This window comes from Sus scrofa, chromosome 8 (genome assembly GCF_000003025.6).
Source record: "Sus scrofa isolate TJ Tabasco breed Duroc chromosome 8, Sscrofa11.1, whole genome shotgun sequence".
Taxonomy (NCBI): domain Eukaryota; kingdom Metazoa; phylum Chordata; class Mammalia; order Artiodactyla; family Suidae; genus Sus; species Sus scrofa.
In genome coordinates, this window is record NC_010450.4 from 87,368,289 (window position 1) to 87,396,046 (window position 27,758).

The 27,758-nt window shown below is 43.1% G+C and overlaps 1 protein-coding gene across 13 annotated transcripts in view; it reads right to left on the reverse strand.

The window, feature by feature from the left end:
* MGST2 (microsomal glutathione S-transferase 2) overlaps positions 1-26,275 on the reverse strand; it is a 76,384-nt gene extending 50,109 nt beyond the window's left edge. For 9 of the 13 annotated variants that reach the window (XR_002346417.1, XR_002346414.1, XR_002346413.1 and 6 more), the window contains exons 1-2: positions 22,004-22,174; positions 16,281-16,380 (exon numbers count right to left, since the gene is read on the reverse strand). Coding sequence is in view for 1 of the 13 variants with exons in the window: in XM_021100678.1 (XP_020956337.1) it covers positions 16,281-16,380; positions 22,004-22,061 (158 nt within the window). In the remaining 12 variants the exon portion in view is untranslated. Of the gene's footprint in view, positions 1-16,280; positions 16,381-21,740; positions 21,950-22,003; positions 22,313-26,233 lie in introns of those variants that run through there. The other 4 variants (XR_002346422.1, XR_002346420.1, XR_002346419.1 and 1 more) reach the window with 4 other exon arrangements.

The window sequence follows — 27,758 nt, forward strand, 5'->3', positions numbered from 1 at the left end:
AGACTAGATGCTATAAAACTCTTAGAGGAAAATATAGGCTTAATACTCTCTGACATAGACCACAACAATATCTTCTCAGATCCACCTCCTAGGGTAATTACAATACAAACAAAAATAAACAAATGGGACCTAATTTAACTTACACATTTTTGCACAGCAAAGGAATCCATAAACAAAACGAAAAGACAACCATAGAATGGGAGAAAATATTTGCAAATGAAGCAACTGACAAGGGATTAATCTACAAAATTTAAAATACGTCCTGCAGCTCAATACCAAAAAAAAAACCATCAAAAAATGGGCAGAAAATCTAAAACACACCATTCTCCAAAGAATACATATAGACAGCCAAAAACACATGAAAAGATGCTCAACATCACTAATTATTAGAGAAATGCAAATCAAAACTATGAGGTACCACCTTACACCAGCCACAATGGCCATCATCAAAAAGTCAACAAATAATAAATGCTAAAGAGGGTGTGGAGAAAAGGGAACCATCTTACACTGTTGGTGGGAATGTTAATTGGTGTGACCACTGTGGAAAACAGTATGAAAGTTCCTTGAAAAATAAAAATAGAATTACCATTTAATCCAGCAATCCCACTCCTGGACATCTATCCAGAGCAAACCATGGCTCAAAAAGACACATGTACTGGAGTTCCTCCCACGGTGCAGTGGAAACAAATCCAACTAGGAACTTATGCTGTTGTAGGTTCGATCCATGGCCTCACTCAGTGTGTTAAGGATTCAGTGTCACTGTGAGCTAGGTTGCAGACAGGGCTCAGATCTGGCATTGCTGTGGCTGTAGCCAGCAGCTGTAGCTTCAATTTTACCCCTAGCCTTGGAACTTCCATATGCTGCAAGTGCAGCGCGCCCCCCCCCCACAAAAAAAAGAAAAAGACACATGTACTCCAATGTTCATTGCAGCACTACATACAATAGCCAAGATATGGAAGCAATCTAAATGTCCACCGACAGAGGAATGGATAAAGAAGATGTGGTACTGGAGTTCCCGTCGTGGCACAACAGAAATGAATCTGACTAGGAACCATGAGGTTGCGGGTTTGATCCCTGGCCTTGCTCAGTGGGTTAAGGATCCAGCGTTGCTGTGAACTGTGGTGTAGATCGAAGACGTGGCTTGGATCCCGAGTTGCTATGGCTCTGGCATAGGCCTGTGGCTACAGCTCTGATTAGACCCCTAGCTGGGAACCTCCATATGCCTTAGGAGCGGCCCTAGAAAAAGCAAAAAAAAAAAACCTCAAGATCAATATACTTGTAAGAAGAATGGAAATGTGTTTATTGTCTGTTAGTTATCTTTTCTGTACTTACTACAAAAGTAGATGACTTTTATTACTATAATCTTAGTGTGGCAGAATATTTGAAAAATTACTCTTTGTGAATTTTCCCTTTTTTCATAGTTTTTAGACATGCATTATGGTCAATAGTTTTAATTTCTAAATTTCAGGATTAGAATTCAAATTGACAATGAGAAGCTAGTAAAATGTCAAAAAAAAAAAAAAAAAAAAAACAGCCCTAGAACTGCAGAACTATAGCAGAATAAGAAAAGCTACTCTTTTGGAGTTCCCATCATGGCTTAGTGGTTAATGAACCCAACTAGTAACCATTAGGTTGCAAGTTCAATCCCTGGCCTCGCTCAGTGGGTTAAGGATCTGGCATTGCCATGAGCTGTGGTGTAGGTTGCAGACGCAGCTCGGATCCCGCATTGCTGTGGCTATGGCATAGGCCAGCAGCTACAGGTTGATTTGACCCCTAGCCTGGGAACCTCCATATGCTGAGGGGCAGCCCTAGAAAGACAAAGCCCAAAAAAAAATAAATAAATAAAAAGCTACGATTTCGAAAGAGTACTCAGATTCAGGATGATTGGGTTTCCTTGTGCTTTGCAGCAAGTTACTTCTGGAACAGGGACTGAAGAAGGCAGCATTAAACAGATAGGTGCACACAAGAAAGAAGTGAGAGCTGGTTCTCCTACCTCACCACAAACTGATGGAACCATTGCTGGGAAAGGACATATCTGCCCAGGCTCCGGGTTTAGAAATAATGTGGAAAAAAATTTATTTCTGCTTTTTTTAGGTTCTCACCTATGGCACATGGACATTCCCAGGCTAGAGGTCAAATCAGAGCTGCAGCTGCTGGCCTACGCCACAGCCACAGCCACACCAGATCCAAGCCATGTCTGCTACCTACACCACACACAGCTCATGGCAATGCCAGATCCTTAACCCACTGATCAAGTCCAGGGATCAAACCCCATCCTCATGGATACTAGTCAGGTTCGTTGCTACTGAGCCATTACGGAAACCCCAGAAAATTTTTTATCTAAAGAGAACAACTAAAATTTTTAATGATTGAAAAAAAAGATTGAATCTGTGCTACACAGCCTCAAAATATAGAAGATGAAGGATATTTAATAATGGTCCTCAAGTGCATGAAAAAGAATGAGGTCATCAATAGCCATTCTTTTCTTGTGGTGAGGATAGAATCAGAGGAAATTTATTTAAATTACAACAAGCTCAATTTATTACTTGGATCTACTTTTTAGATTTATAAAGGCCTTTAATCTAAAGGGATCAAGGTGCTTAAATGAGACTAGAGAGACATTTCTAAGCTTGGTAATAACATGAAGAAAAGGCCCTCAGCGAAATTATGTTGCTATTTCATAATTTAAAAAAATCTATTCTGGAAGGGAGAAGTTTGGAATTTGGGGTTAACATATACACATTGCTATATATAAAACAGGTAAACAACAAGGCTTACTGTATGGCACTATATTCAATATCTAGTAATATGGGGAAATAATCTGAAAAGAATCTGATAACTGAATACTTTGCTGTATATCTAAAATATTGTACATCTCCTAGACAATAAGAAAAAATTATTTTTAAAATCTGTTAAAATTTATTTATTTATTTATTCTGGCAAAAGACTGCAAAACTCAAGTAAGTCACCTCTGATGAGGAAGGGAAGAGGAACTGAATGGGCCTAAAGTGAAAGTGAAGGGCCCTGGAGTTCCCGTTGTGGCACAGCAAAAACAAATCCGACTAGTAACACGAGGTTGTGTGTTTGATCCCCAGCCTCGCTCACTGGATCTGGCGTGCCATGAGCTGTGGTGCAGGTCACAGACACAGCTCAGATCTGGCGTTGCTGTGGCTGTGGTGTAGGCTGGCAGCTGTACCTCCGATTAGACCCCTAGCCTGGGAACCTCCATTTGCTGTGGGTGTGGCCCTAAAAAAAGAAAAAAAAAAAAAAAAAAAAAAAAAGACGACGACGACTGAGAAAACGGCCCGGGCCATAACTCAGGCAAGGTGGGCTCCATAATCATCATCTCTACTTGACAAATAAATAGCCAAACGAGGCAACCCACAGACAGGAAACAGGAACTTCAGTGGCGGTCAGAGGGACCTTGAAGTGACTGAGATGAGATGTCAAGTTGCACTCAAAGAGTGACTTAGTCCTAATACCAGTCTTCTTAGCTGGGCTTGGGGCACAGCAGGAGAAAGGGTAGGGAAAAGGCAGCATCTCTGTCACTGACAGTGCACAAGACTTTCACGCGAGGCTCAAGGGACTCAGGGCTTTGGGTCAGGAGAGCCAGAAAAGAAAGCACATGCCCTCTTAGTGATGTGCAGAGCTCAAGGGAGCTCTCTCTGAGGAAGAGAACAGGTAGCCAAGTAGGCTCTTGAATTACAACTGGTTACCCCAGGGGCTCCTGCCTTAACTACCTCACGTTAAGTTGAAATAGCTTCACTAGCAACGAATCTGCTCTGATCTGGCCAAGTTTACCCTAAACCTTAGAACCTGAGGCAAGAGCTGGGTTAGTGCTATGCAATATCGAAGAAGAAATTCAGGAAAGGGAGCAGGACTGTTCCCATTCACCCTGGAGAGCAAATCTGTATGATGCCCTTAAAGGTATTGTATGGCTCCAAATCCCCCACCCCCACCCTAATTATAGGCTATTATTATTATTATTATGTCTTTTTAGGACAGCACCTCGTCATGTGGAGGTGCCCAGGCTAGGGGTCTAATCAGAGCTGTAGCCACCGGCCTATGCCAGAGCCACAGCAACGCCAAATCCGAGCCACATCTGCAACCTACACCACAGCTCACGGCAATGCCAGATCCTTAACCCACGGAGCGAGGCCAGGGTTCGAACCCACAATCTCATGGTTCCTAGTCGGATTTGTTTCCACTGTGCCACAACAGGAACTCCAGCTATTATTTTTTAACCCCTCTCTGTTCTGTGATAAATCAAAGACGACAAACAAAACATTTCTAACAAGGAAACAGAATCTTATTACCTAATTTCTCTTATTACCTTCAGAGAAATATTTAGAAATAACGTCCAGCTTTATTCCTAGGACAAGAGGAGTCCAGATGCAGAATAGAAAGAAGAGAGCAATAACTTGTTTGAAAGAAAGTCAAATTTGTGAAAACTATGTGAACAAACAGAACCAGAAATGGCCCAAGAATTTAGCCTGATGGAAACCTAACACTCCCAGCAGGACGTTCTCAGATCATGAAAGACAAAGTGGGAAGGTGCAGAATTTCCTTCTGTGACCATTTTTATAAATAGTGTGATGTCTCCCAAACTTCAAACATGAATATATTACCGTCAACATTTTAGCCTCTCTGTATATCTCTATTTTTCTATAAATCAGCTACTTTTCTTACTCAATGAGGAAAAATGAAATTGTTCCCACTTGCAGTAGCCACATAAGAGTCATTTTCTACAGGAGAGGTAAGCATAAAAATGAAGCCCATGAAAATAAAAGTTGTCAGATCCTCATTAGATGCCCTTGATCACTGAAGGCTCTGAGCATGAGACCTCTTCTCTGCGGAATGGGGGAAACAGGGTCCAAAAGGCACCCAAACCACATCAGAACGACTTCCTACTAAATGTGGCAGATGAACCTATATTTATTTCTCCTCCCTCCTGAAAGTTCACTAAAACGCCAGTAAAAGAATAAATAAGAGGCAAAAGTGTCCAGGAACACACAGAGTGGGAGCAGCCACAGCAGCAGAAGAGATGGCAGCAAATGTCTGAAGCAAAGCCAGCACGTGGGGAACAGGAGCTGAGCTGGCAGGGAACCGAACCTAGGTAGTGGTGGGAGGAGGAACCAATGACAACTAAAATGATCCTGATCCCAGAACCCAGGAGGTTCTGGTCGTGAGGCCCAGCTGGTAGAAGGAGGACCCTGGCTCCCCTCCACCTCTGAGCCCCACCCCTACTCCTCCATCAAAGGAGGTGGGAAGGTTATTGTCTGGAGAACCTGAACCAGAGACTCTCTGGTTCCTCCGGGAACAATGGAGGGTGGGGGTAAAATTCTGGACTGAACACAAAGAGCAAGTCCACATACAACACAGTGGAAGAAGCTTCCTTCCTTTACCCACTGCACGGTCCAACTACTAGAAGGCAGGCCTATTATACCAGCCTCCTCCCTCACCCACTGCTCCCTCCTCCTCCCCTACAGGGGGTTAGGGGCTAGAAGAATGACCTCCAGATACTGACATTTTGGGGTTCCCCCAGAATAAATTGCCTCCTGATCCATCACTCTTTAGTGAAGATGCCATGCCCACTCAGTAAGCCCCACCCAGGCACCCAGAGACCCCAGTTCACTCCCTCTTTCTTAAATCGCAGAGATGGCCAATCGAGAATGACCTGATATTCAAATAAAGCCTCTAGCATCTCTTTTGCTGGATTCTTGGCCTCATTAAGGCTGGAGGGCTCCAAGTTCAGCCCCTGGTCCTTTCTTCTTCTTTACCTGGACCCCCTCCCTTAAAGATGGCTTCCAGCCTCCTCTGGATCTAAATCATCTTCATGTGCCAGTGGCTCCTGAATTTACATTTCCAGCTCAGATCTCTCTGCTCAAGTGCAGACTGGTATATCCCACCTCTATTTCCTACCCTCTCTCTCTGCCTGGATGGGTAAATAATAATGTATTAGCCAATTTATTATGCAATAACAATCCAAATAGCTTAGGAAAGCCTACTGTTTAAAGCCTCTCCTTAGCTATAGCACAAGTCACATCTTCTGTTCTTCCCCCCAAAACTCCTCCTCCTGCAGCCCTCTCTGACTCAGGTAATAAAAATCCCATCCTTCCAGATGCTCAGGCCAGAAATCTGAAAGTTGTTCACGTCACTTCTCATTCTCCATACTTATTATTTGAAGAAATCCTAGGGAGTTCCCGTCGTGGCGCAGTGGTTGACAAATCCCACTAGGAACCATGAGGTTGCAGGTTCGATCCCTGCCCTTGCTCAGTGGGTTAACGATCCAGTGAGCTGTGGTGTGGGTCGCAAAACGCGGCTCAGATCCCGCGTTGCTGTGGCTCTGGTGTAGGCTGGCAGCTACAGCTCCAATTGGACCCCTAGATTGGGAACCTCCATATGCCGTGGGAGTGGCCCAAGAAATGGCAAAAAGACAAAAAAAAAAAAAAAAAAAAAAAAAAAGAAAGAAATCCTAATGGCCCTTCCATCAAAATATATCCAGAAACTGCCATATCTCTTCATCTCTACTGCTATCTTCCTGGTTCAAGTACTGTCTTCTCTGGACTGAATTGTTGCAGTAGCTTCCTGACTGAATTTGTGGCTTCTACCAATGCCTCCAGACAGACTCTTCTCAGCAAAACAGACAAAATGATCCTTTTCAAATATAATACCATGTTACTCCTTTGCTTAAAACCCTGTAATGACTTTCCATTTCACTCAGAGAAAAAAAGCCAACGTCCATACAATGGCCTTCAAAGCCCTGCCTGATCTGGTCATCCATTGCCTTTCTGACTGCTCCCCCACCACTCTGCGGCTTCCTCTGTCAGTGTGGCTAACATCGTTGCTACCCACCGGGCTGTTCCTTCTGTCTCAAGAGCAACTTCCCTGCATGACCACGTGGCTAACTCCTTCACCTGCTCCAAGTCTTAGCATGAGTGCCACCTTCACAGCAAGGCCTACACTGACCTCCCAACTCAAACTGTGTCATATCCCTGTTCATCCCTGGGAACCCACCCCCACATCCCTATACAATGCTCTTTTTCTTGTAGATCTTACCACCACCTTCTTACACAATATCTAATATTTTTTTTTTTTAGGGCCGCACCTGCAGCATATGGAAGTTCCCAGACTAGAGGTCAAATTGGAGCTGCAGCTGCCAGCCTATGCCACAGCCATGCCAGATCCGAGCTGAGTCTGTGACCTACACCACAGCTCATGGCAAAACCCGACCTGTGACCCACTGAGCAAGACCAGGGCTTGAACCTGTGTCCTCATGGATACTAGTCAGGTTTGTTACCACTGAGCCACAACGGGAACTCCCAATAACTAATTTTCTTATGATACTATCTGCTTATTATTTATTTTCTGTCTTCCTTGATTGTAAGGTAAACTTAAAGAGAGCAAGGATCTTTTTTTTATAGTAAAGACTGTATTTAAAACCACTGCAGTTCAAATAGGCTGAGACAAAATAAATGTTTTCACTATCCATGTGAAAGGCTAAACAAGTTAGGAAAAATATACTAATTATTACAAGGACAACTGTTTTAATTCTTTAGTATTATGTATGTGTACAAACAGCAAAAGAGTACTAATTTCTAGTTTCTCATGTTTATTTATGATAGAACATCTGGATATCTACCTCGCATGTCTGCTTAGAAACACAATTTGAGGTGACTAAGGGACAAAAGTCTTTCTCTGAATTGCTCACTATTACATCTCCAGCAACTAATACATAGAACAGGTGCCTAATACACAGAGGTGCTAAAAAATATTTAATGGATGAATAATAATTAAAAATTAAAGACAAAGGCCAAAATAGACCAACACTAAGGAGCTTATAGAAGAAACAGAGATGATGTATTTTTAAAATAATATCATTAAAATCCTCATATATAAGAGAATAAATTGTATCTGTGAAACAAAAGGAATGTTGTAACAGCAGCAGCAACAGGAAGAACTGAAGGACAATCAAAGGGTAAAAATTAATTCTTAGGAATAAAATTCATGTCTGAAATTTTTTTAAAAAATCAGTAAAAATCAGCTTAAGAAATTCTCAGACAGAGGGGGAAGGATCATGACTATGGAGGAGTAAGATGTAGCACTCACATTCTCCCACAAACAATAAAAAAATGCATTTATGTCTACATGTAGAATAATTTGCACAGAAGATTTACTGAACACTGGCAGAAGACCTTAAACTACCAAAAAGGGCCAGAAACCCTCCACATAACTAGATAGAACCAAAGGGGAAAGAGAGAGAGCAAAGGAATCAGGACAGGACAAGCACTCCTGAGAGGGAACTGTTAAAGAGGAAAGGAACCCACCTAACCAATGGGGAGATCTGCCAAGACAGAGGGAACTCCGCTGAGAAAAGCACAGCAGCTGGACTGAGGAGGGCAAAACAGACTGAGAGCCACATGGACCATTTGTTCCACTGCCCTGGACACTACAGCCTGAGACGCTAGGGTGGAGGCTAGGCACTGAGTCTCAGGCTCTGGAGAATCTGGGGAGAGGACTAGGGTTGTCTGTGTGGAGACAGCCTGAGGGGCTAAGGAGCTGAGTGCAACGGACTGGGGAGCTGCGCACCACAGCCAAGGGAACCCAGGAGGAGGTCTGGGCCTGCAGGAGAAGCAAATAGCCATTGTAGGGGAGGGCAAGAGGAGCAGGGGCAGACTGCCATAGAGATATCTTTCCCTGTGCATAAATGGACTCTCAGAGGGCAGGGCACCTCTGGCACAAGCCACAGGTGGTAAGGCACCACTTGCTCTGGCTATGGGTGACCAGGTGCCTCTTGTGCAGGCTAAAGGAAAGGAGGCTGCTAAGCATGAAGCAGCACCTCTTGTGTGATCTACAAGCAGCAGGGACAAACCACAGCAGTCATCTCAGACACCCAAGTGGGGCACAGCTCACCACAACTAGGGGTCTGTGAACAGGTACCACCCACAACCCCAAGCACCTCAGAGGTTAGCAAAGAAGAGGACACTGCAACCGAGCACCATCCATTGTTGTTCTCACTCCCCTGGAAACACACATGCCCTGATATTGCCACTCCCAAATGCTCTGGGCACCACCTGCATATGCCTGATCACTGTCACTTCCCATAGCCCTGCAACTAGGAGCAGCCTGCAGCACCTTCCCAAAGGTCCTTGCCACTGTCAAGGGGCCAGCAACCAGGTATTAGCTACGAGCTACTAGCCCTGCCCATTGCTCCACCTCCCTGGAAGCACACACAGCACCCTAAAAATAAAAAGTAAGCCAGAACAAAATACCCAGGGGTGCTGGCACATATAAATAGCCCTCCAAGACTAGAGTAGTTGTTTTCCCTAAACTCACAGAATATGAAAAATATAAAACAAAATGAAAAAGCTCAGGAACCATTCCCAGTTAAAAGAACAGAAGAATTCACCTGAAGGAGCAAACAATCAAACAGACCTTTGCAGTCTAACAGACATCGAGTTCAAAAGCAGATGGTGAAAATACTAAAGGAATTAAGAGCACATATGAACAGTAATGCAGATTACTTTAGAAAGGTACTAGAAAATATAAGGAGGAGCCAAGAAAAATTATAAAATTCATTTGCAGAGACACAAACTGAGTTAAAAGGCACTGGAGACCAGAATGAATAACGCAGAGGAGTGAATTAGGGACCTGGAAGATAGAATAATGGAAATCACCCAATCAGGACAGCAGACAGAAAACCAAATGAAAAAATATGAAAGCAATATAAGAGATCTATGGGGTAATATAAAGTGGGCCAATCTACACATAATAGGGATTCCAAAAGGAGAAGAAAAAGAAAAGGGGATTGAAAATATATTTGAAGAAATTATAGCTCAAATCTTTCCAAATCTAAAAAATTTGGAAAGATACAGGATATCAAGATACAGATATCAAGATACAGGAAGCACAGAGGACCCCAAACAAGTTGAACCCAAACAGACCCAGACCAAGACATATTATAATAAAAATGGCAAAAGTTAAATAGAGGATTCTAAAGGCAACAAGAGAAAAAAAAAAGACTTAATTATAAGGGAACCCCCATAGGGCTATCAGATGATTTCTCTACAGAAACACTACAGGCCAAAAGAGAGTGGCAAACTATATTCAAAGTTCTAAAAGGGAAAAATTTGCAGCCTGGAATAATCTACAGAGCAAGATCATCATTTAAAATAGATGGAGAAATAAAGAATTCCTCCAACAAACAAATACTAAAAGTACAGCAATACTAAACCCATTAAAAAAAAATACTGAAAGTGCTCTCCTAAATAAAAAAGGAGAAAGAATAGGATGGAGGAAATCACAACTAGAAAGCAATCACTTAAATAAGCTAGTATACAGATCTAAAAAGGAAAAAAAACAAAACCTACTGTAAAAGCAACAATAAACACAGGAACAGCAAAAGGACAAACATAAAGATGTTAAAAAGGGACTTCAAAATCATAAAATGTGAGGAAGGAAAGTAAGTAAATCTCGACACTTTTTTTTAGAACTTGTTTATTAAGCCCACATGACTATCAGGCTAAACCAAGCAGAAATACGAAGGGGTTAATCTACTTGAAAAACAGGGCAACCACAAATCAAAACCAAACAGTATATTCACAAAAACTAAAAAGAAAAGGACACAACCATAAAATAAAGGAAATCATCCAACCAAAAAAAAAAAAAAAAAAAAAAAAAAAAAGGGACAAAGGAGAAACATATAATCAACAGGAAAACAAGGCTTAAAATGACAATAAATACATATTTATCAATAATGACCTTAAATGTCAATGGACTGAATGCTCCAATCAAAAGACATAGAGTGGCAGACTGGATTAAAAAGCAAGAGCTTACAACATGCTGGCTACAAGAGACTCACCTAAGGACAAAGGACACATATAAATTGAAAGTGAGGGGATGGAAAAAAATATTTCATGTGAATAGAAAAGACAGGAAAGCAGGAGTTGCAATACTCATATCAGACAAAATAGACTTTAAAACAAAGGCCATAAAAAAGACAAAGAAGGACACCATTTAATGATAAATTGATCCATTCAAGAAGAGGATTATTATAATCGTCAATATATATGCTCCTAATATAGGAGCACCCAGATACATACAACAAATACAAACAGACAGAAAACAAGAAATTGATGGGAACACAATCCTAGTAGGAGACTTCAACACCCCACTCACATCAATGGACAGATCCTCTACACAGAAAATCAATAAGGCAACAGAGATCCTAAATGACACAATAGAAGAGTTAGACTTCATTGATGTTTTCAAGACACTATGTCCAAAAAAAAAAAAATGAGAATATATATATACATTCTTTTCAGGTGCACATGGAACATTCTCAAGGATGGACCACATATTGGGGCACAAGACTAACCTCCACAAATTTAAGAGTATAAATATTATTTCAAGTATCTTCTGACCACAATGGCATGTAACTAGAAAACAACCACAGGAAAAGAAATGAGAAAAAACTGATTACAGGGAGACTAAACAGCATGCTACTAAAAAACAATGAGTCAATGAAAAAATCAAAAAGGAAATTAAAAAATACCTCAAGACGAATGGTAATGAAAACAAAATCATTCAAAATGTATGGGATGCTGCAAAAGCAGTGCTTAGAGGAAAGTTCATAGCAATACAGGCCCTCATCAAAAAAGAAGAAAAATTTCAAATCAGTAATTTAACCCACTACCTAAAAGAATTAGAAAAAGAACAAACACAACCTAAAGTCAGCAGAAAGAAGGAAAACATAAATAGCAGAGAGGAAATCAATAAAATAGAGACTGAAGAAACAATAGAAAAAAAATCAATAAAAGCAAGAGCTGGTCCTTTGAAAAGGTAAACAAAATTGACAAACCTTCTGGCCAGACTCACTAAGAAGAGGAGAGAAAGAACTCAAACAAAATAAGAAATGAAAAAGGAGAAATCTCAACGGATACTGCAGCAATACAAAACAAAAACAAAAAAACATAAGGGAATACTATGACCAATTGTATGCCAAGAAATTTGACAACCTAGAAGAAATGGGACAACTTTCTAGAGACATACAGCCTGCAAAAATTGAATCAAGAAGAAACAGATCAACTGAACAGACAGACCACTAGAAATGAAATTGAGTATGTAATAAAAACACACCCTACACACAAAAGTCCTGGACCAGATGGCTTCACAGGCAAATTCTACCAAACATACAAAGAAGAACTTATACCCATCCTTCTTAAACTCTTCCAAAAGGTTGAAGAAGGAGGAATACTCCCAAAGACATTCTATGAAGCCCCCATCACCCTAATACCAAAACCAGACAAAGACAATACCAAAAAAGAAAATTATAGGGCAATATCTTTCATCAATATAGTTGCAAAAATTCTCAACGAGGGCCAACCAAATACAACAGCATATAAAAAGATCATACCCCACAACCAAGTGGGCTTCATCCCAGGTTCACAAGGATGGTTCAACATAAGCAAATTAATTAACGTCATATACCACATTAACAAAAGAAAAGTCAAAAACCACATGGATCATCTCAATAGATGCAGAAAAAGCATTTGACAAAGTCCAACATCCATTCATGATAAAAACTCTTACCAAAGTGGGTATAGAAGGAACATAGCTTAACATAATAAAAGTCATTTATGGCAAACCCACAGCCAATATAATACTCAATGAAGAAAAGCTGAAAGCCTTCCAGTTGAAATCTGGAATAAGACAAGGATGCCCACTCTCACTATTTCTACTTAACATAGTATTGGAAGTCCTAGTCAAAGCAATCAGACAAATGAAAGAAATAAAAGGTATCCAAAATGGAAGAGAATAGATAAAATTGTTACTCTATGCAGATGACATTATACTATACATAGAAAACCCTAAGGACTCCACATGAAAACTACTCAAACTGACCAACAAATTCAGCAAAGTAGCAGGATACAAGATTAACATTCAGAAATTGGTTGCATTTCTATACAAAAACAATGAAGTATTAAAAAAGGAATATAAAAATACAGTATCTTTTAAAATCACACCCCCAAAAAATTAAACACATAGGAATAAACCTGACTAAGCAAGTAAAAGACTTACATGATGAGAACTATAAAACATTAATCAAGGAAATTAAAGAGGATTCAAAGAAATGGAAAGATGTTCCATGCTCTTGGATTGGAAGAGTTAATATTGTTAAAATGGCCAAACTACCCAAAGCAATCTACAAATTCAATGCAATCCCTATCAAATGACCCATCACATTTTTCAAAGAACTACAACAAACAATCCAAACATTTATATGGAACCACAAAAGACCAGAATTGCCAAAGCAATCCTGGGGAACAAAAAACAAGCAGGAGGCATAACTCTCCAGACTTCAGACAATATTACAAAGCCACAGTCATCAAGACACTGTGGTACTGGTACTACTAAAACAGACATACGGACCAATGGAACAGAATGGAGAACCCAGAAATAAACCCAGACACCTATGGTCAATTAATCCTTGACAAAGGAGGCAAGAATATAAACTGGGAAAAAGAGAGTCTCTTCATCAAGTGGTCTTGGGAAAACTGGACAGCTATATGTAAATCAACAGAACTGGAACACACCCTCACACCACACATGAAAATAAACTCAAAATGGCTTAAGGACTTAAACATAAGACAATACATCATAAAACTCCTGGAAGAGCACATAGGCAAAACATTCCCTGATATCAACCTTACAAATGTTTTCTTAGGTCAGTCTCCCAAGGTAACAAATAAAAACAAAAATAAAAGCTTTTGTACAGCAAAGCAAACCATAAAAAAACCCAAAAAGACAACCTACAGAATAGGAGAAAATAGTTTCAGATGATGCAACTGACAAGGGCTTAATCTCTAAAATATACAAACCACTGATACACCTCAACGATCAAAAAGCCAACAACCCAACTGCAAAATGGGCAAAAGGCCTTAATAGATATTTCTCCAAAGATATACAGATGGCCAACAAGCACATGAAAAAAATGCTCAACATCACTAATTATTAGAGAAATGCATTTCAAAACTATGATAAGGTACCACCTCACACCAGTCAGAGTGGCCATCATTTAACAACTCAACAAATAATAAATGCTGGAGATGGTGTGGAGAAAAGGGAACTCCTCTACACTGTTGGTGGGAATGTAAATTGGTACAACCACTATGGAAAATAGTATGGAGGGTTTCCTCAAAAAATTAAATATAGAACTACCATATGACCCAGCAATCCCACTCCTGGGCATATACCTGCACAAAAGTTTCACTGAAAAAGATACATGCTCCCCGATGTTCATAGCAGCACTATTCACAATAACCAAGACATGGAAACAATCTAAATGTCCATCAACAGATGAATGGACTAAGGAGATGTGGTATAGATACACAATGGCATACTACTCGGCCATAAAACAAGAACAAAATAATGCCATTTGCAGCAACATAGATGAACTAGAGACTCTCATACTAAGTGAAATAAGTGATAGAGACAAATACCATATGATATCACTTATATCTGGAATCTAATATATGGCACAGATGAACCTACCTACAGAAAAGAAAGAAACTCATGGACATGGAGAACAGACTTGTGGTTGCCAAGGGAGAGAGGGAGGGAAGGGGACAGACAGGGAATTTGGGGTTAGTAGATGCCAACTATTGCATTTGGAGTGGATAAGCAATGACATCCTGCTGTACAGCACAGGGAACCATACCTAGTCACTTGGGATGAACATGGTGGAGGATAATGTGAGAAAAATCATATGTATATATGTATGACTGGATCACTTTGCTGTACAGCACAAACTGAGAGAACAATGTAAATCAACTGTAATAGAAAAAAAAACCTACATATAAAAAAATTTCCATAAAGAACAAAAGCCCAAGATGGAAAATTCAAAATTAAAAAAAAAAAAAAAAAAAAAACTAGAGCTCCCATTGTGGCTTAGCAGGTTACAAACCCAACTAATATCCATGAGGATGTAGGTTCAATCCCTGGCCTCTCTCAGTGGGTTAAAGATCTGCTGTTGCAGTGAGCTGTGGTATAGGTCGCAGAATCGTCTTGGATCTGGCATTGCTATGGCACAGCCCCAGCTGCAGCTCTGGTTTAACCCCTAGCCTGGGAACTTCCATATGCTGTACGTGCAGCCCTAAAAAGAAGGAAAAAAAAAAAAAAAAGGATCAGGCCAGGAGGTCAGCTTACAACTACCTTTTTTTTTCCCCCCAGAGTGAAAGAACAGAGAAAATGAGATGAGATGACAAAATTTAGAGGTAAACAATATTTTAAAATATTCTAGAACAGAAGGACATGAATTGTCAGGCTGTGAAAAAAATCTCCTCCAGGGTTCAGTGTTGTAAAAAATCCCAAAGTATTAATAAAAGAACCAAGCAATGTATAAGTGGTGATATGTGTGATGTCTTTAAAAGCACTGGGTTTGGGGATTAAATATAATGGGAGCCCTAGCATCCAGCAGCAGGCAAATTTACAATGTTTAGGGTGGAATATTCTGTGTGGCTCTGAAAAGGCAAAGAGCACAAAGTGATCAAAAACACTACAAATGCATATGACAGAGAAAGCTTTCTCATTCTTACAGGTTTCAGATTTTAGGAACTGGTTCATGGGCAGAGCGATAATACTGGCCTTCCTCTGTTTTGAAGTGAAGAGGAAGAAATAAAGATTTCAGATAGAAAATGGATAGCATAACTAATCTAACATGAGGCTACTGAACTCTCAGGAGGCCCCCTCCAGGCTCTTTGACCAAACTGTTGCGCATAGAGATAGAGTGGTGCTCCTAAGATCCTGGCCTTTTATGTAAATAGACCCTCTGAATTTCTAATATGGGCAGGTAAACTCCATGCACTGCCTACCTCAAGGATCATGAGAATGGTCTTGGCCATGAAGAGTGGTTTGTTAGAATGGCACATCTGGAGTTCCCGTCGTGGCGCAGTGATTAACGAATGAGCTTGCGGGTTCGGTCCCTGCCCTTTCTTAGTGGGTTAACGATCAGGCGTTGCCATGACCTGTGGTGTAGGTTGCAGACTCGGCTCGGATCCCGCGTTGCTGTGGCTCTGGCGTAGGCTGGTGGCTACAGCTCCGATTCAACCCCTAACCTGGGAACCTCCATATGCTGTGGGAGCGGCCCACAGAAATAGCAAAAAGACAAAAAAAAAAAAAAAAAAAAAAAAATGGCACGTCTTCTCTACACATCTTTCCCCTACTTAGTAATTGTGTGTCTGTGGCAGGACCAGACCCCTTAAGGAGGAAGCATTACTCACTGTGCACGAAATATTCTCTCAAACTCTGGCGACCCAGAGACAGCCGGAGGCATCACTTTGTATTTTAATCTTGCCTTTCCTACCTGCAAAGCAAAATAACCTGCAAGTAGAGGAATGAATGTTAAAAATGTGGCACATTATTATTGGCTAGTAACATGCAAATTTAAACCACAACTAGAGTTCCCATCGTGGCTCAGCAGTTAATGAATCTGACTAGGAACCAATGAGGTTGCAGGTTCGATCCCTGGCCTCGCTCAGTGGGTTAAGGTTCTGGTGTTGCCGTGAGCTGTGGTATAGGTCACAGATGCAGCTTGGATCTGGTGTTGCTGTGGCTGTGGTGTAGGCCAGCGGCTACAGCTCTGATTAGACTCCTAGCCTGGGAACCTCCATATGCCACGGGTGCGGCCCTAGAAAAGACAAACGAAGACAAAAAATGACAAAAAAAATTTAAACAATTAATACACTACATACCTGTTAAAATGTCTAAAATGAAAAAGACAGGTGAAGATACAAAACAACTGGAAATTCTCATCTACTGCTGGTGGGAATGTAAACTGGTTCAACCACATTGGAAAACCACTTGGAAGGGTTTTTTTTTTTTTCTTCTTCCTGTCTTTTTGCTATTTCTTGGGCCACTGCTCTGTGGCATATGGAGTTTCCCAAGCTAGGGGTCTAATCGGAGCTGTAGCCACCAGCCTACGCCAGAGCCACAGCAACGAGGGATCCGAGCCGCGTCTGGAAACTACACCACAGTTCACGGCAATGCTGGATCCTTAAGTGGCTGAGCAAGGGCAGGGATCGAACCCGCAACCTCATGGTTCCTAGTCGGATTCGTTAACCACTGCGCCACGACAGGAACTCCCGGGTTTTTTTGGTTTGTTTTTTTGTTTTTTCTTTTTGTGAAACAAAAGAAATCTTTTGGAATTTTTTTTTTTTTTGTGAGGCATATGTTGACCATACGATTCAGTCATTCCACGACTAAATATTTTCCCAATCATATGTCCATAGAAACACCTGTACACACATATTCACAACAGCTTTGTTTGTAAGATTAAAAATTAGCAACAACTCTCTGATGGTTACCTTCACACGTCAACAAAGCCAGCCCTGCTGCCCAGTTGTTTGGTCAAACACTGGCCTAGATGTTGCTGTGAAGGTTTTTTTTACATGTGATTAATGTTTCCATGAGCAGACTCTGAGTAAAGCAGATCACCCTCCATCCTGAGGACAGGCCTCACTGATTCAGTTGAAGGCCTTAAGAAAAAAGTCCGAGGTCCCCCAAAGAGGAAGAGATCTTTGCCTCCCTTTGGACCCAGACTGCAACATCAACTCTTGTTGGACTTTCCAGCCTTCCAATCCACCCTGCAAATTTCAGACCATAACGTGAGCCAGTTTCTTAAAACCGATATGTGAGTGAGTGTGTGTGTGTGTGTGTCTACCCTACTGGTTCTGTTTCTCTGGGGAACCCTAACACAAATGTCTATCAACAAGTGAGTCAACAGTTTGTGGTACAGCCATACAATAGGATACTCTTCAACAGTAAAAAAGAATGAACAAAACATGGGCGAATCTCAAAATAATTATCCGGAATGAAAGAGGCAAGATCCCCCCTCCAAAAAGGACTACTGTGTAAGTTTATTTATATGAGTTTCTCACAAATGCAAATGAACCGATAGTGACATAAATCGGATAAGCAGATCAACAGTTTCCTGGACATGAGGCAGCCAGGAGGGAGGGTCACAAGAAAACTTGGGACTGATGGCTCCTGCACGACCCCTGTTATGAGATTGTGACGTTCGTCTCCTTTGTTTGCTGCATGGAAAGCACATTAGATTATCAAACCCCAATACCTGTGATCACCTGCCTCTGATGGTTAGTTCTGTGACCCTCCTTCACTTTAGACCCACGCTGCCTCCTTTGTCTCAACGCCTGTCCTTTATCTCCCTCTTTTTACCCCATAGTTAACCTGTGGGATCTATTATTTTCTTTCAGATCATTTCTCCACTTTCAGTTTCTTACTGGTTCTCACCAACACTATTCTGGCCTCCCTTATTTTAGTACCTCCACTTGCTACTTACTTGCTAGTGTTTTAAATATAATTTCCTTTTCCACACCAAGTTTGCAGCTTCAGTCTCTCATTGTGTGACAATATTAGGACCATGTGTTTCTTCCTGAAGCATGATACTACCTCCCCTCTGATGAGCAGTCAGTAAATACTGAACCTGGTTGAGCAAGGTGCTCACAGCTGGCCACTTCTCTTCCCCTTCATCCCTCTCTGCTGCATGCAAAAACTTGTTCTGGATCCAGAAGCTAGAGCTGAATATCTAAACTGTGGAAACACTTGGACTGGTGTCTTTCTCATTCAAATAGTAGTGGCCTCACTCAAGCCTGGGAGACTAGAGTGAAGGTAAGAAAAGTGAGGGATTGGGGGGGTTTCTGTCATGGCTCAGTGGTTAACAAACCCAACTGGTACCCATGAGGACACAGGTTCAATCCGTGGTCTCGTTCAGTGGGTTAAGGATCTGGCAGTGCTGTGAGCTGTGGGGTAGGTCACAGACGCGGCTCGGATCCCGCGTTGCTGTGGCTATGGTGTAGGCCGCAGCTATGGCTCCAATTCAACCCCTAGCCTGGGAACCTCCATATGCCAAGGGTGTGGCCCTAAAAAGACAAAAGAAAAAAAAAAAAGTGTGGGATTGGGCACTGATGGTTTTCAGCCCAGGGCTAAGTATTTTCAAGGCAGCATAAATCTGAAGCGGCCAGTGACTTGTGACCTCAGCTGGAGCCAAAAAGGAGATCTATGTATGGAGGGGAAAAGTGGGACTTGGCAGCCATTCTGGACCCTGCTGTTACCATTGCTTCTAACTCACTCCGCGGCCTTGGAGAAACACCTGGCAAGGCTCCTTGTTTCCACGTATAAAACAGAAACGATGAAAGATGTGTGCTCCTAGATTTGTGTATCAGCAATGGTGCCAGAACCTAGAGCTTCAAAACAAAGATGAATAAGTGAGAGCTTGGCAGTGCTGCCTTTCTTCGGTTGCTCATCGCACCTGGTCAGCACATGTCTGTAGCAAAAGTGAATGTGAAGGAAGATTCCCTGCCACTCCCAGCCCCAGAAAGGAAGACTTTCAGCTCCAACTCCAATGGGTCTTGGGTCAGGGGCCCCAGAGAGACTGTGGTTATCACGAGGGCAACATGATGAAGGGGAAAGGCTGTTTCACCACTTTTTCTGGAAAGCTTTCATTTTATTTCTCTTCCTAGGAGTTGACTAAAAACTTGTTGAAAAGAAGTTCCTTTTGCTTTGCCTGTCTTTTCTCTCCTAGGCTGTCTCCAGGGAGAGACATGTGTGCTGGGGAAAGTGAATCAAGGTCGCCCTTCCCCTCTCCCACCCTGCCCCACCCTGCCCCACCAGCCCCAGCTGGGCTTCTTCACTGCTCAGCTGCCTCTCCACACAGCAGGAGCTTCTCTCTGGGGATGCAGCCAAGGACAGAAGTGACCCTGCTGAGCACAACTCTAGCTGGGCACCATGGGAGCACTTCCTCCCCAGTGTCCTCTTTAACCCACTTGGATGGGGACACCAAAGAAGAGAATTTCCTGGTCAAGGGCACCCAGCTTTTAAGTGGCTGGACCCAAAGATTTGAGTCAGTTTTCAAGCCCTAAGCTGTTTCTACTAAAGACCCCGGTGCCCCATCTCCATAAACACCAAGCTTTTGCTAAAGAAACAAATTTTTTTTTTATTTTTTGGGTGGTTTTTGTTTTGTTTTGCCCACACCCACAGGATGCAAAGCTCCCCGGCCAAGGAATCCAACTTGAGCCACACCAAATCCATAACCCACTGAGTCACCAGGGAACTCCTAAAGCAGCAAATGCTGGTTTGTTTGGGGTTTTTTGCTTTTTGTTTTTTTCTTTTTTACTGCCCCATAGCGTATGGAGTTCCTGGGCCAGAGATAAGATCTGAACCACAGTTGCAACCTACATGGGCCAGGGATCGAACCTGCACTCCAGAGATGCCATCAATCCTATTGTGCCACATCAGGAACTCCCAAATTCTGGTTCTTGATGCCAGTTAAGCGATTCTCTTTCCCTCTTTCTCTCAGCCCCATCCCACCATCATTAAATACTCCCTGTCATGGAGCTCCTCTGTGGTGCAGTGGCTCGGGTAGATTTAGAGGCATGGGTTCAATCTCTTACTCTGTACAGTGGGTGAAAGGATCCAACATTGCCATAGCTGCAGCTCGGATCCAATCCCTGGCCCAGGAACCGCCAAATGCCACAGGTGCAGCCATTAAAATAAAAACAACAAATTCCCTGTCCCACCAACCACTACTGGCCACCACCCCTGGCCCAGTCTCTTTTCACTGCAGCTGCCTGACCTCCTGACCACAGTTCACACTGTCCCCAGAACCCGCCAGCAAACAGGCTTCCAGTGCAGATGTGCAAAGCCGTGGCAGCCTGGGGGCATCTGTGGACCTGCCCCTATGCTCTCTGCAGTGCTGGGATGCAGACACACTCAGGGTGGGCAGTGCCTATGTGTGTAGGTCTAGGGGAACCAGGGGCTCAGCACAGGACACTTCAGACCTAACAGCTTTTTTTTTTTTTTTTTTTTGGTCTTTTTAGGGCCACACCTGTAGCATATGAAAAGTACACAGGCTAGGAGCTGAGTCGAAGCTGTAGCTGCCAGACTATGTCACAGCAATGCGGGATCCAAGCTACATCTGTGACCTACACCACAACTCAGGGCAACACAGGATCCTTAACCCACCGAGCAAGGCCAGGGATCGAACCTGCCTCCTCATGGATGCTAGTTGGGTTCATAACCCGCTGAGCCACTACAGGAACGCCCAGGCCTAAGCACTTTAGTTGGCAATAAACATCCTGTTTTACTGGAGAAAAAATGGTGAGTCAAACCACAAAATGTGGGTCTTGAGGCATGAAGAGTTTCATCAGTTCATTGCCTGCCATTGAGTATGCACGCAAACTGGACTTTATCCTAAACCGTGGGGCCTCCATGCTTGGCACTGAGCCGTCCCGGCTCTGCCCCATTTCCTGGTAGAAGCACACTGGGCAAAATAAAGAAATATGTGTATTTGATAAGAAGTCTTGCTCACAGGGCTCAAACCTTTTTCCCCATTTCCCATAGTAAGCAAGCATGTACTGAGATAACATGAATTAATCAAACGTGACTCCAGTGGGGAAAAAAGCCCTCTCTTTAACCAGGCAATCAGAATATTGAATAATCCTGGTGGGAAGATGCTTTCAAATTTAGACTTACTTAGTCTGAAGCTCATATTTTTGCACTTTTTTTTAACCTAATAATCCTATCTGCCATTGGCAGCTTATTTAAGAAAACACACATTCAAGATCAGGGTTCAAGAAATCAGGACCGTCATTTGAAACAGGTACAATGTTACCTTTGGATCATTTCTAATCGATATTTACAGCCCACTTCCCCCAGGAACTCACAGTCCGGGCAGTGAGTTGTAGCCGCAGACGCTGCAGAATCTCTGGGCTTGGAGGGCCCACCGGGTCCCCAGGGGGAGAACTAATTCCTGGAATCTTGCAAATCTCTGTCTGTCCTCCGGGAAGCAGGCGCTGATGACCCTGAATGCACGGCTCTGCCGAGCCCTCGGGCCACCAGCAAGTGAGTATGAAACTCCAGAACCTTCCCGACACACACACACACACACACACACACACACACACACACTCACAGCCCGGACTCTTACTTTGCTGACAGGCAGAGAGGAGCGAGAGAACAGCCAGCAAGATCGAATTCTCCGCCATCTTTCACTGGGAATGTTCTGGTTCACGGAACGACAGCAAGAACTTGGCAAAGCTGACCTTCCTTATAAAGCAAATGGAGCTGAGAGAGAGGAAAAAAAAAAAAAGGAGGTGCCAGCAGCTGCGTGACCTTTGCTCTGGAACAGAAATCAGGAAGGCAGGTGGGTCCAGGCTCGGGAGCTGCTTCCTGAATTTTTTTCAAGCCTCTCTCCTCCAGCCAATCTGCGGAATTAGCCCTCCAGCAGCAGCAGCACCTGCCGTTAAACCATCTTCTCAGCCCATTGGTCAACAATTTCCCCTTCTTCTTTCTCTTCTAACTCCTGGACCCCTTAGCCCCTCCCTGGCTCCAAGGCCTTGGCAGAGAGCTTTCTCAGCTCCCGTGGAAAAAGAGAGGAGAGGGAAGATTTTATTTAATTCCACTAAGATTTAAGTGCTAACTTAAACTGATCCTAACATTATTCCCTAGTAAATGGCAGACCCAGGATTTGAACCCAAGTCCAGCAGATTCCAGCAGTGCCCTAGGTCCTGTACTAGGCTGCTGCCCACTATCACCTTTACTCCCCCATGATCATGATGACCACAAATTTGAGATATAATTGACATATAGTATTGTCTTAGTTTCAGATGTACAATAGAAAGATTTGCTATGTGTATATGCTGCAAAATGATTGCTGCCAATAGGTTTAGGTAAACACCCTTCACCTGATTACAGTTCTTGTGCTCAGAACTTTGAAGATCTACTTCATTAGCAACTTGCAAATAGACCTGCAGTATTGGTCCCTATACATCTTATGCATTTCATCCCTAGGACTTATTTATAACTGGAAGTTTGTACCACAAATTTTTAAAAAATAAACTAGGATGTATGTTCTGAGAAGGAAGAGGGCCCTTGAGGAAATAAGTAGGCCAATATTTTTTTTCTTTTTTGGCCTCCCCATGGCATATGGAGTTCCCAGGTCAGGGGTCAGATCCAAATCACAGTTGCAACCTAAGCTACAGCTACAGCAACACTGGATCCTTAACCCACTGTGCCAGGCCAGGGATTGAACCTGTGTCCCAATGCCCCCAAGATGCCACTGATCCTATTGCACCACAGCAGGAAATTCAGAAGCCACCCCCCCCCTTTTTTTTTTTTTTTTGCTTTTTAGGGCCACACCTGCAGCATATGGAAGTTCTCAGGTTAGGGGTCAAATTGGAGCTACAGGTGTTGGCCTACTCCACAGCCACAGCAACGCCAGATCTGAGCCACTTCTGCGAATTACACTACAGCTCACATCAACACCAGATCCTCAACCCACCAAGTGAGACCAGGGATCAAACCCACATCCTCATGGATACTAGTCAGGTTCTTAACCCACTGAGCCACAATGGGAACTCCCTTGTTTTGCTCTTTGAAGATTCCACTTCCCGAAAACCAAAGTTGAGGTCCCTTCCTTGTCCCACCCAGCTCACTCAGAGGAAGCCCCAGTGCCTGCAGGAAAGCCAGTGTGTCAGCCTCGCACAACCCTACCTGGGCTCCCAATACAGACACTTAAGGATGATACACCCTTGGCAGAAGTTGAACCTCTTTGATAAGACGGGTAATGAGAACTGAAGGGAAATTTAAATGAAATAGGGATATTACAAGGACTGAATTAGTTAACATTTATAAAGCACTTAAAACAGCATACAGCATCTAAAAATGTATTCTGTGTTAAATAAACACATAAAGTGTCTAGAAAATTCCTCAGCATTAGGTACCTAATGATAAAAATATTTGTTAAAAGGTAAAAGTCATGTCTCTCATACAAATATAAAATGAGACCATATCAAAGATTTCATTGAGTTAATTTATGAGGGAACCAGTATGACATTTTAACCAGTTCAAAGGAGAGTTCAAAGTGCCATACACACATGGAGTTATAAAATCCAACTCAGTTCATTTTGAAGATTTTACTGGCTTTATTGCATGACTCATGAATTGGGCAATGTCCAATCTAACAAAGGAGCTCCGAGAAGCTGTAAGAAATGACCTTTTTTTTTTTTGCTGCACCTTTGGCATATGGAAGTTCCCAGGCCAGGGGTCGAATCCGAGCCTCAGCTGCAACCTATGCCACAGCTGCAGCAACGCCAGATCCTTAACCCACTGCATCACAGTGAGAACTCCTGGAAGATGTTTTTATAGGCAGAAGGGAGCAGAACAAGCAAGTTATACTTGGAAAAAACCAAACTGGTTATTCCAAGTTTACTTTCCCTCAGGGGGTAGCAAGGTCTATCAGGCAGGTTATCTAACTAGGACTGATCAAGCCATTCCTGGTTTAAGATTCCATTTCTGCAAGAGCAGAAACTAAGTCTGATTTGGTGACATAAGGCTTAGCCCAAGGGACTCCATTTGGGCCTGTGGCCTTGTTTTTAATAGGGAAATGGGGATTCATTTACAAATCGTTGCAAATCAGGTCTGCTCCCAGGGCCCTGCTTGTCTCCTCGTGTGGCTTCTGCTCACATTCCTTCTTGAAACCACGGAAGACCAAGACTCTGTAAGAAGATAGATCCTGGAAGCCCAGGACAGCCCTGAAATGTTCTTGGGTGTCTGATTGAATGGTTTTGGCTTCTAAACTGCAAGCCAGCCATCCTGACCCCACTACCATCTACTAAAATATCCTCCCCAAATGACAGGTCTCGAAGGAGAGGTCCAGGCAGGACTGTGGGAAGGCAGAGGCTCTCCAAGGGAGAAAACTGCCCTGAGAAAGAGAAATAGCAGAAGGAAGAGCTGAGCAAGGGAATGGGGGGCTCCTGGCTGATGGCCACAACCACTGGGTGTTTCTAACCACTGTTTTGAGAAGTACAGGTACCTCCACACTAGGGAACTCACTTTAAGAACACAACTCCAGGAGTTCCCATCATGGCTCAGAGGAAACATTCCTGACTAGTAGCCATGAGGATGCAGGTTCGATCCCTGGCCTTGCTCAGTGGGTTATGGATCGGCGATGCCGTGAGCTGTGCTGTAGGTCGCAGGTGCAGCTCAGATCCTGTGTGGCTGTGGTGTAGGCCAGCAGCTGTAGCTGCAATTTGACCCCTAGCCTAGGATAGACCCTAAAAAGCCAAAAAAACAAAAAACCCACAACTCTAGAGTGAACCTTGGCCCCCAGTGAATTGCCTTCTTCCTACTTTCTGGACAAATCCTGAGATTCCTAACTTGACGTCTAGCCAATCCTAGTCGGTCACCAACCTGGGTCCTAAGAGCTGTTAATACAACAAAAAGTGCCTCAAATGCTTTGAAATCCAGTGAACACGTGTGCTATCTGCTTTAATAGATCTGGTATCATCTCTGCCTCTTGGAAGGTATGAAACAATGGAACTTTCGATAATGAAATGTTTATCAACACCTTCTGTGGTGAGAAAACTTCCTGGTAATCCCACATTTGAAACTCCGCCACAGCGTTTAACAAACTAACAAAAATCTGAGTTTCTACCTCTCCCCCAAATGGTAGAGGGTAAAAGGCATTTTCCCTGAAGTTAATACATATAGATCCTTCCAGTATGGGTCCTATTCCTTAAATTTTTATCAGAAATGAAAAACAAGAGGAGAAACAACATATTGGTAATTATAGTAAAATGTTTTAAAATTATTATATTACCTATGTAAACACAAAGCAATCTATAAGAGTTTCTGAGAGGTTAGCTTATTAGTTATCGCTTTTTTTACCGAAATTATACGCTGGATAAGGCAAACAGAGTATTGAAATATAAAAACAGCCTCGAACCCAGCAAAAGAGCTGATGTCACGAAACGTAAACTCTAAACGTAAATATTTGAGTAAATTTGCTAATAGATGAAAAGATATGTATTTAACCATAGAAATGTTCTCAGACCAATTGCATGTCCATCCCACCCCCAATTATTTCCTGATCTCACCCACTGTGTTCGATCCTCATCCTTCCAAAAACGCCAGCTCGTTGTCCTGGTTTCTGCTGGCATTGCAGCAAACCCTCTCTGCTGCCAAACAGGCCTGGCAGCCGAGAGAGACAGAACATGCACTGCCTTCCGCGGTGGCCACAAACAAGCAGTGATCACAATTATCAAGGACCATAATGAAACTGACAGCACTACTGGTCTGAACCCAGCCAGCACCCAGATTGAGACTCGAACCCACGTGCCGGGACTCGAACCCACAGTTTTAAATGAGAATCACTCACCCGGTGTCTGGACTCGCTGAGGTTCAGGTTCTTCATGCCTCCATGCAGGAATTCAGTGAGAGACAAAGCCATAGGCAAGAAACGGATTTATTAAGATAGGACGCTTGTGAGAGAGGCAAGCAGGCAGGCAAGAAGGCTCTGCCCAAGGATCCGATGGGCCACAGGTTTATCATCCAAGGGGAGTGGGGGTGGGAAAGGCCTGCCTCTTCCTTTCTGGGAGTAGTAGCTCCTCTTAGTATCTGGTAAATTGTGTATTCAAATCAGCTGAAGGGCCTGGCTTCAAACTCTTGCCCTTGGTCTGAATCTGAATGCAGGCCTCATCCCATGCCCCACCCAATGACCTGAGGCAATTCTTACACCTCCACTAATCAAGCAAGCCTGCCTTGTTCTGGTGGCCTTGAACTTACAGTGGTCTCCCAACATCCCCTAGGTTTCTCTCTTTATCTATGGTCCCTTTTTGAGACTTCTACAACTACCTGTGCCTACTCTATCCTTGTCAGTAATATTTTTTTTTTTTTTTTTTTTTTTTTTTTTTTTTTTTTTTTTTTTTTTTTTTTTTTTTTTTTTTTTTTTTTTGCTGTTGCTATTTCTTGCCTCCGGCATATGATTCCAGGCTAGTGAATCAGCTGTAGCATCTACGCAAGCACAGCAAGCGGATCGAGCCGGTCTGCCTACACCACCTCTAACGCCGGATCGTCCCATGAGCGGCAGCGACCCCCCTCATGGTCCTAGTCGATTCGTTACCACTGCCACGACGGCTCTATTGCATTCTCTTACTGAAGGTCCTGATCAATGGAAAACACAAGGTAACAACTCAGCAAGTGTTGAAACAAAGCTCAATTAAACCAAACACGAAATTACACCCCAAGCTACATGTTGCAAAAATTTAGGGACTTGCAGCGGTCCTGCAGAATATTTTCTCCCCACCCAGAAGCTGGAGTGCTTTGCTCTGTGACCCTGGGTGTGGAAGCCAAGCTAGAGCAGACCAAGGCATGACATTCATCAGGGAAACCTCTGTCCTGGGATGCGCAGGGCACAGGGCAGAGGATCAGAGCTGGGTATCACCAAGGCTCGGGCAGAAACTGCCTGTCATCCAACACCAGGAGTGTCCCATCCTGGCTCCAAGGCAGAAAGCAAAGGAGAGCAGAAAGGCAAAGAAACCAAAGCTCAGGCCTCAGGGTGTCTGGCTCAGATCCCCATATAGTGTGGGAGAGGCGAGTTGCTAAACGCCCTCGCACGTTTGCTCAAAGGGCAACAATAGCACCTACCATTCAGGGGCCCTCTGATGATGCCATGAAAGATGAAATAACATGCAGGAAACAAACAGCACAGACCCTGGCATGTGGCAGGATGTCCCCAGGGTCTCTGCCCCCACCCCATGCCCTCAGGCCCAGTGGACACAGAGGAGACAAGGCCACGGCACAAAGCAAAACCAGCAGCGAAGGCCGAGGGCCCTTAGAATTTCCCAGAAGAATAGAAACAGCCCTTGAATTGCTTCAAAATGGCTTTTGATGGTAATAAAAAG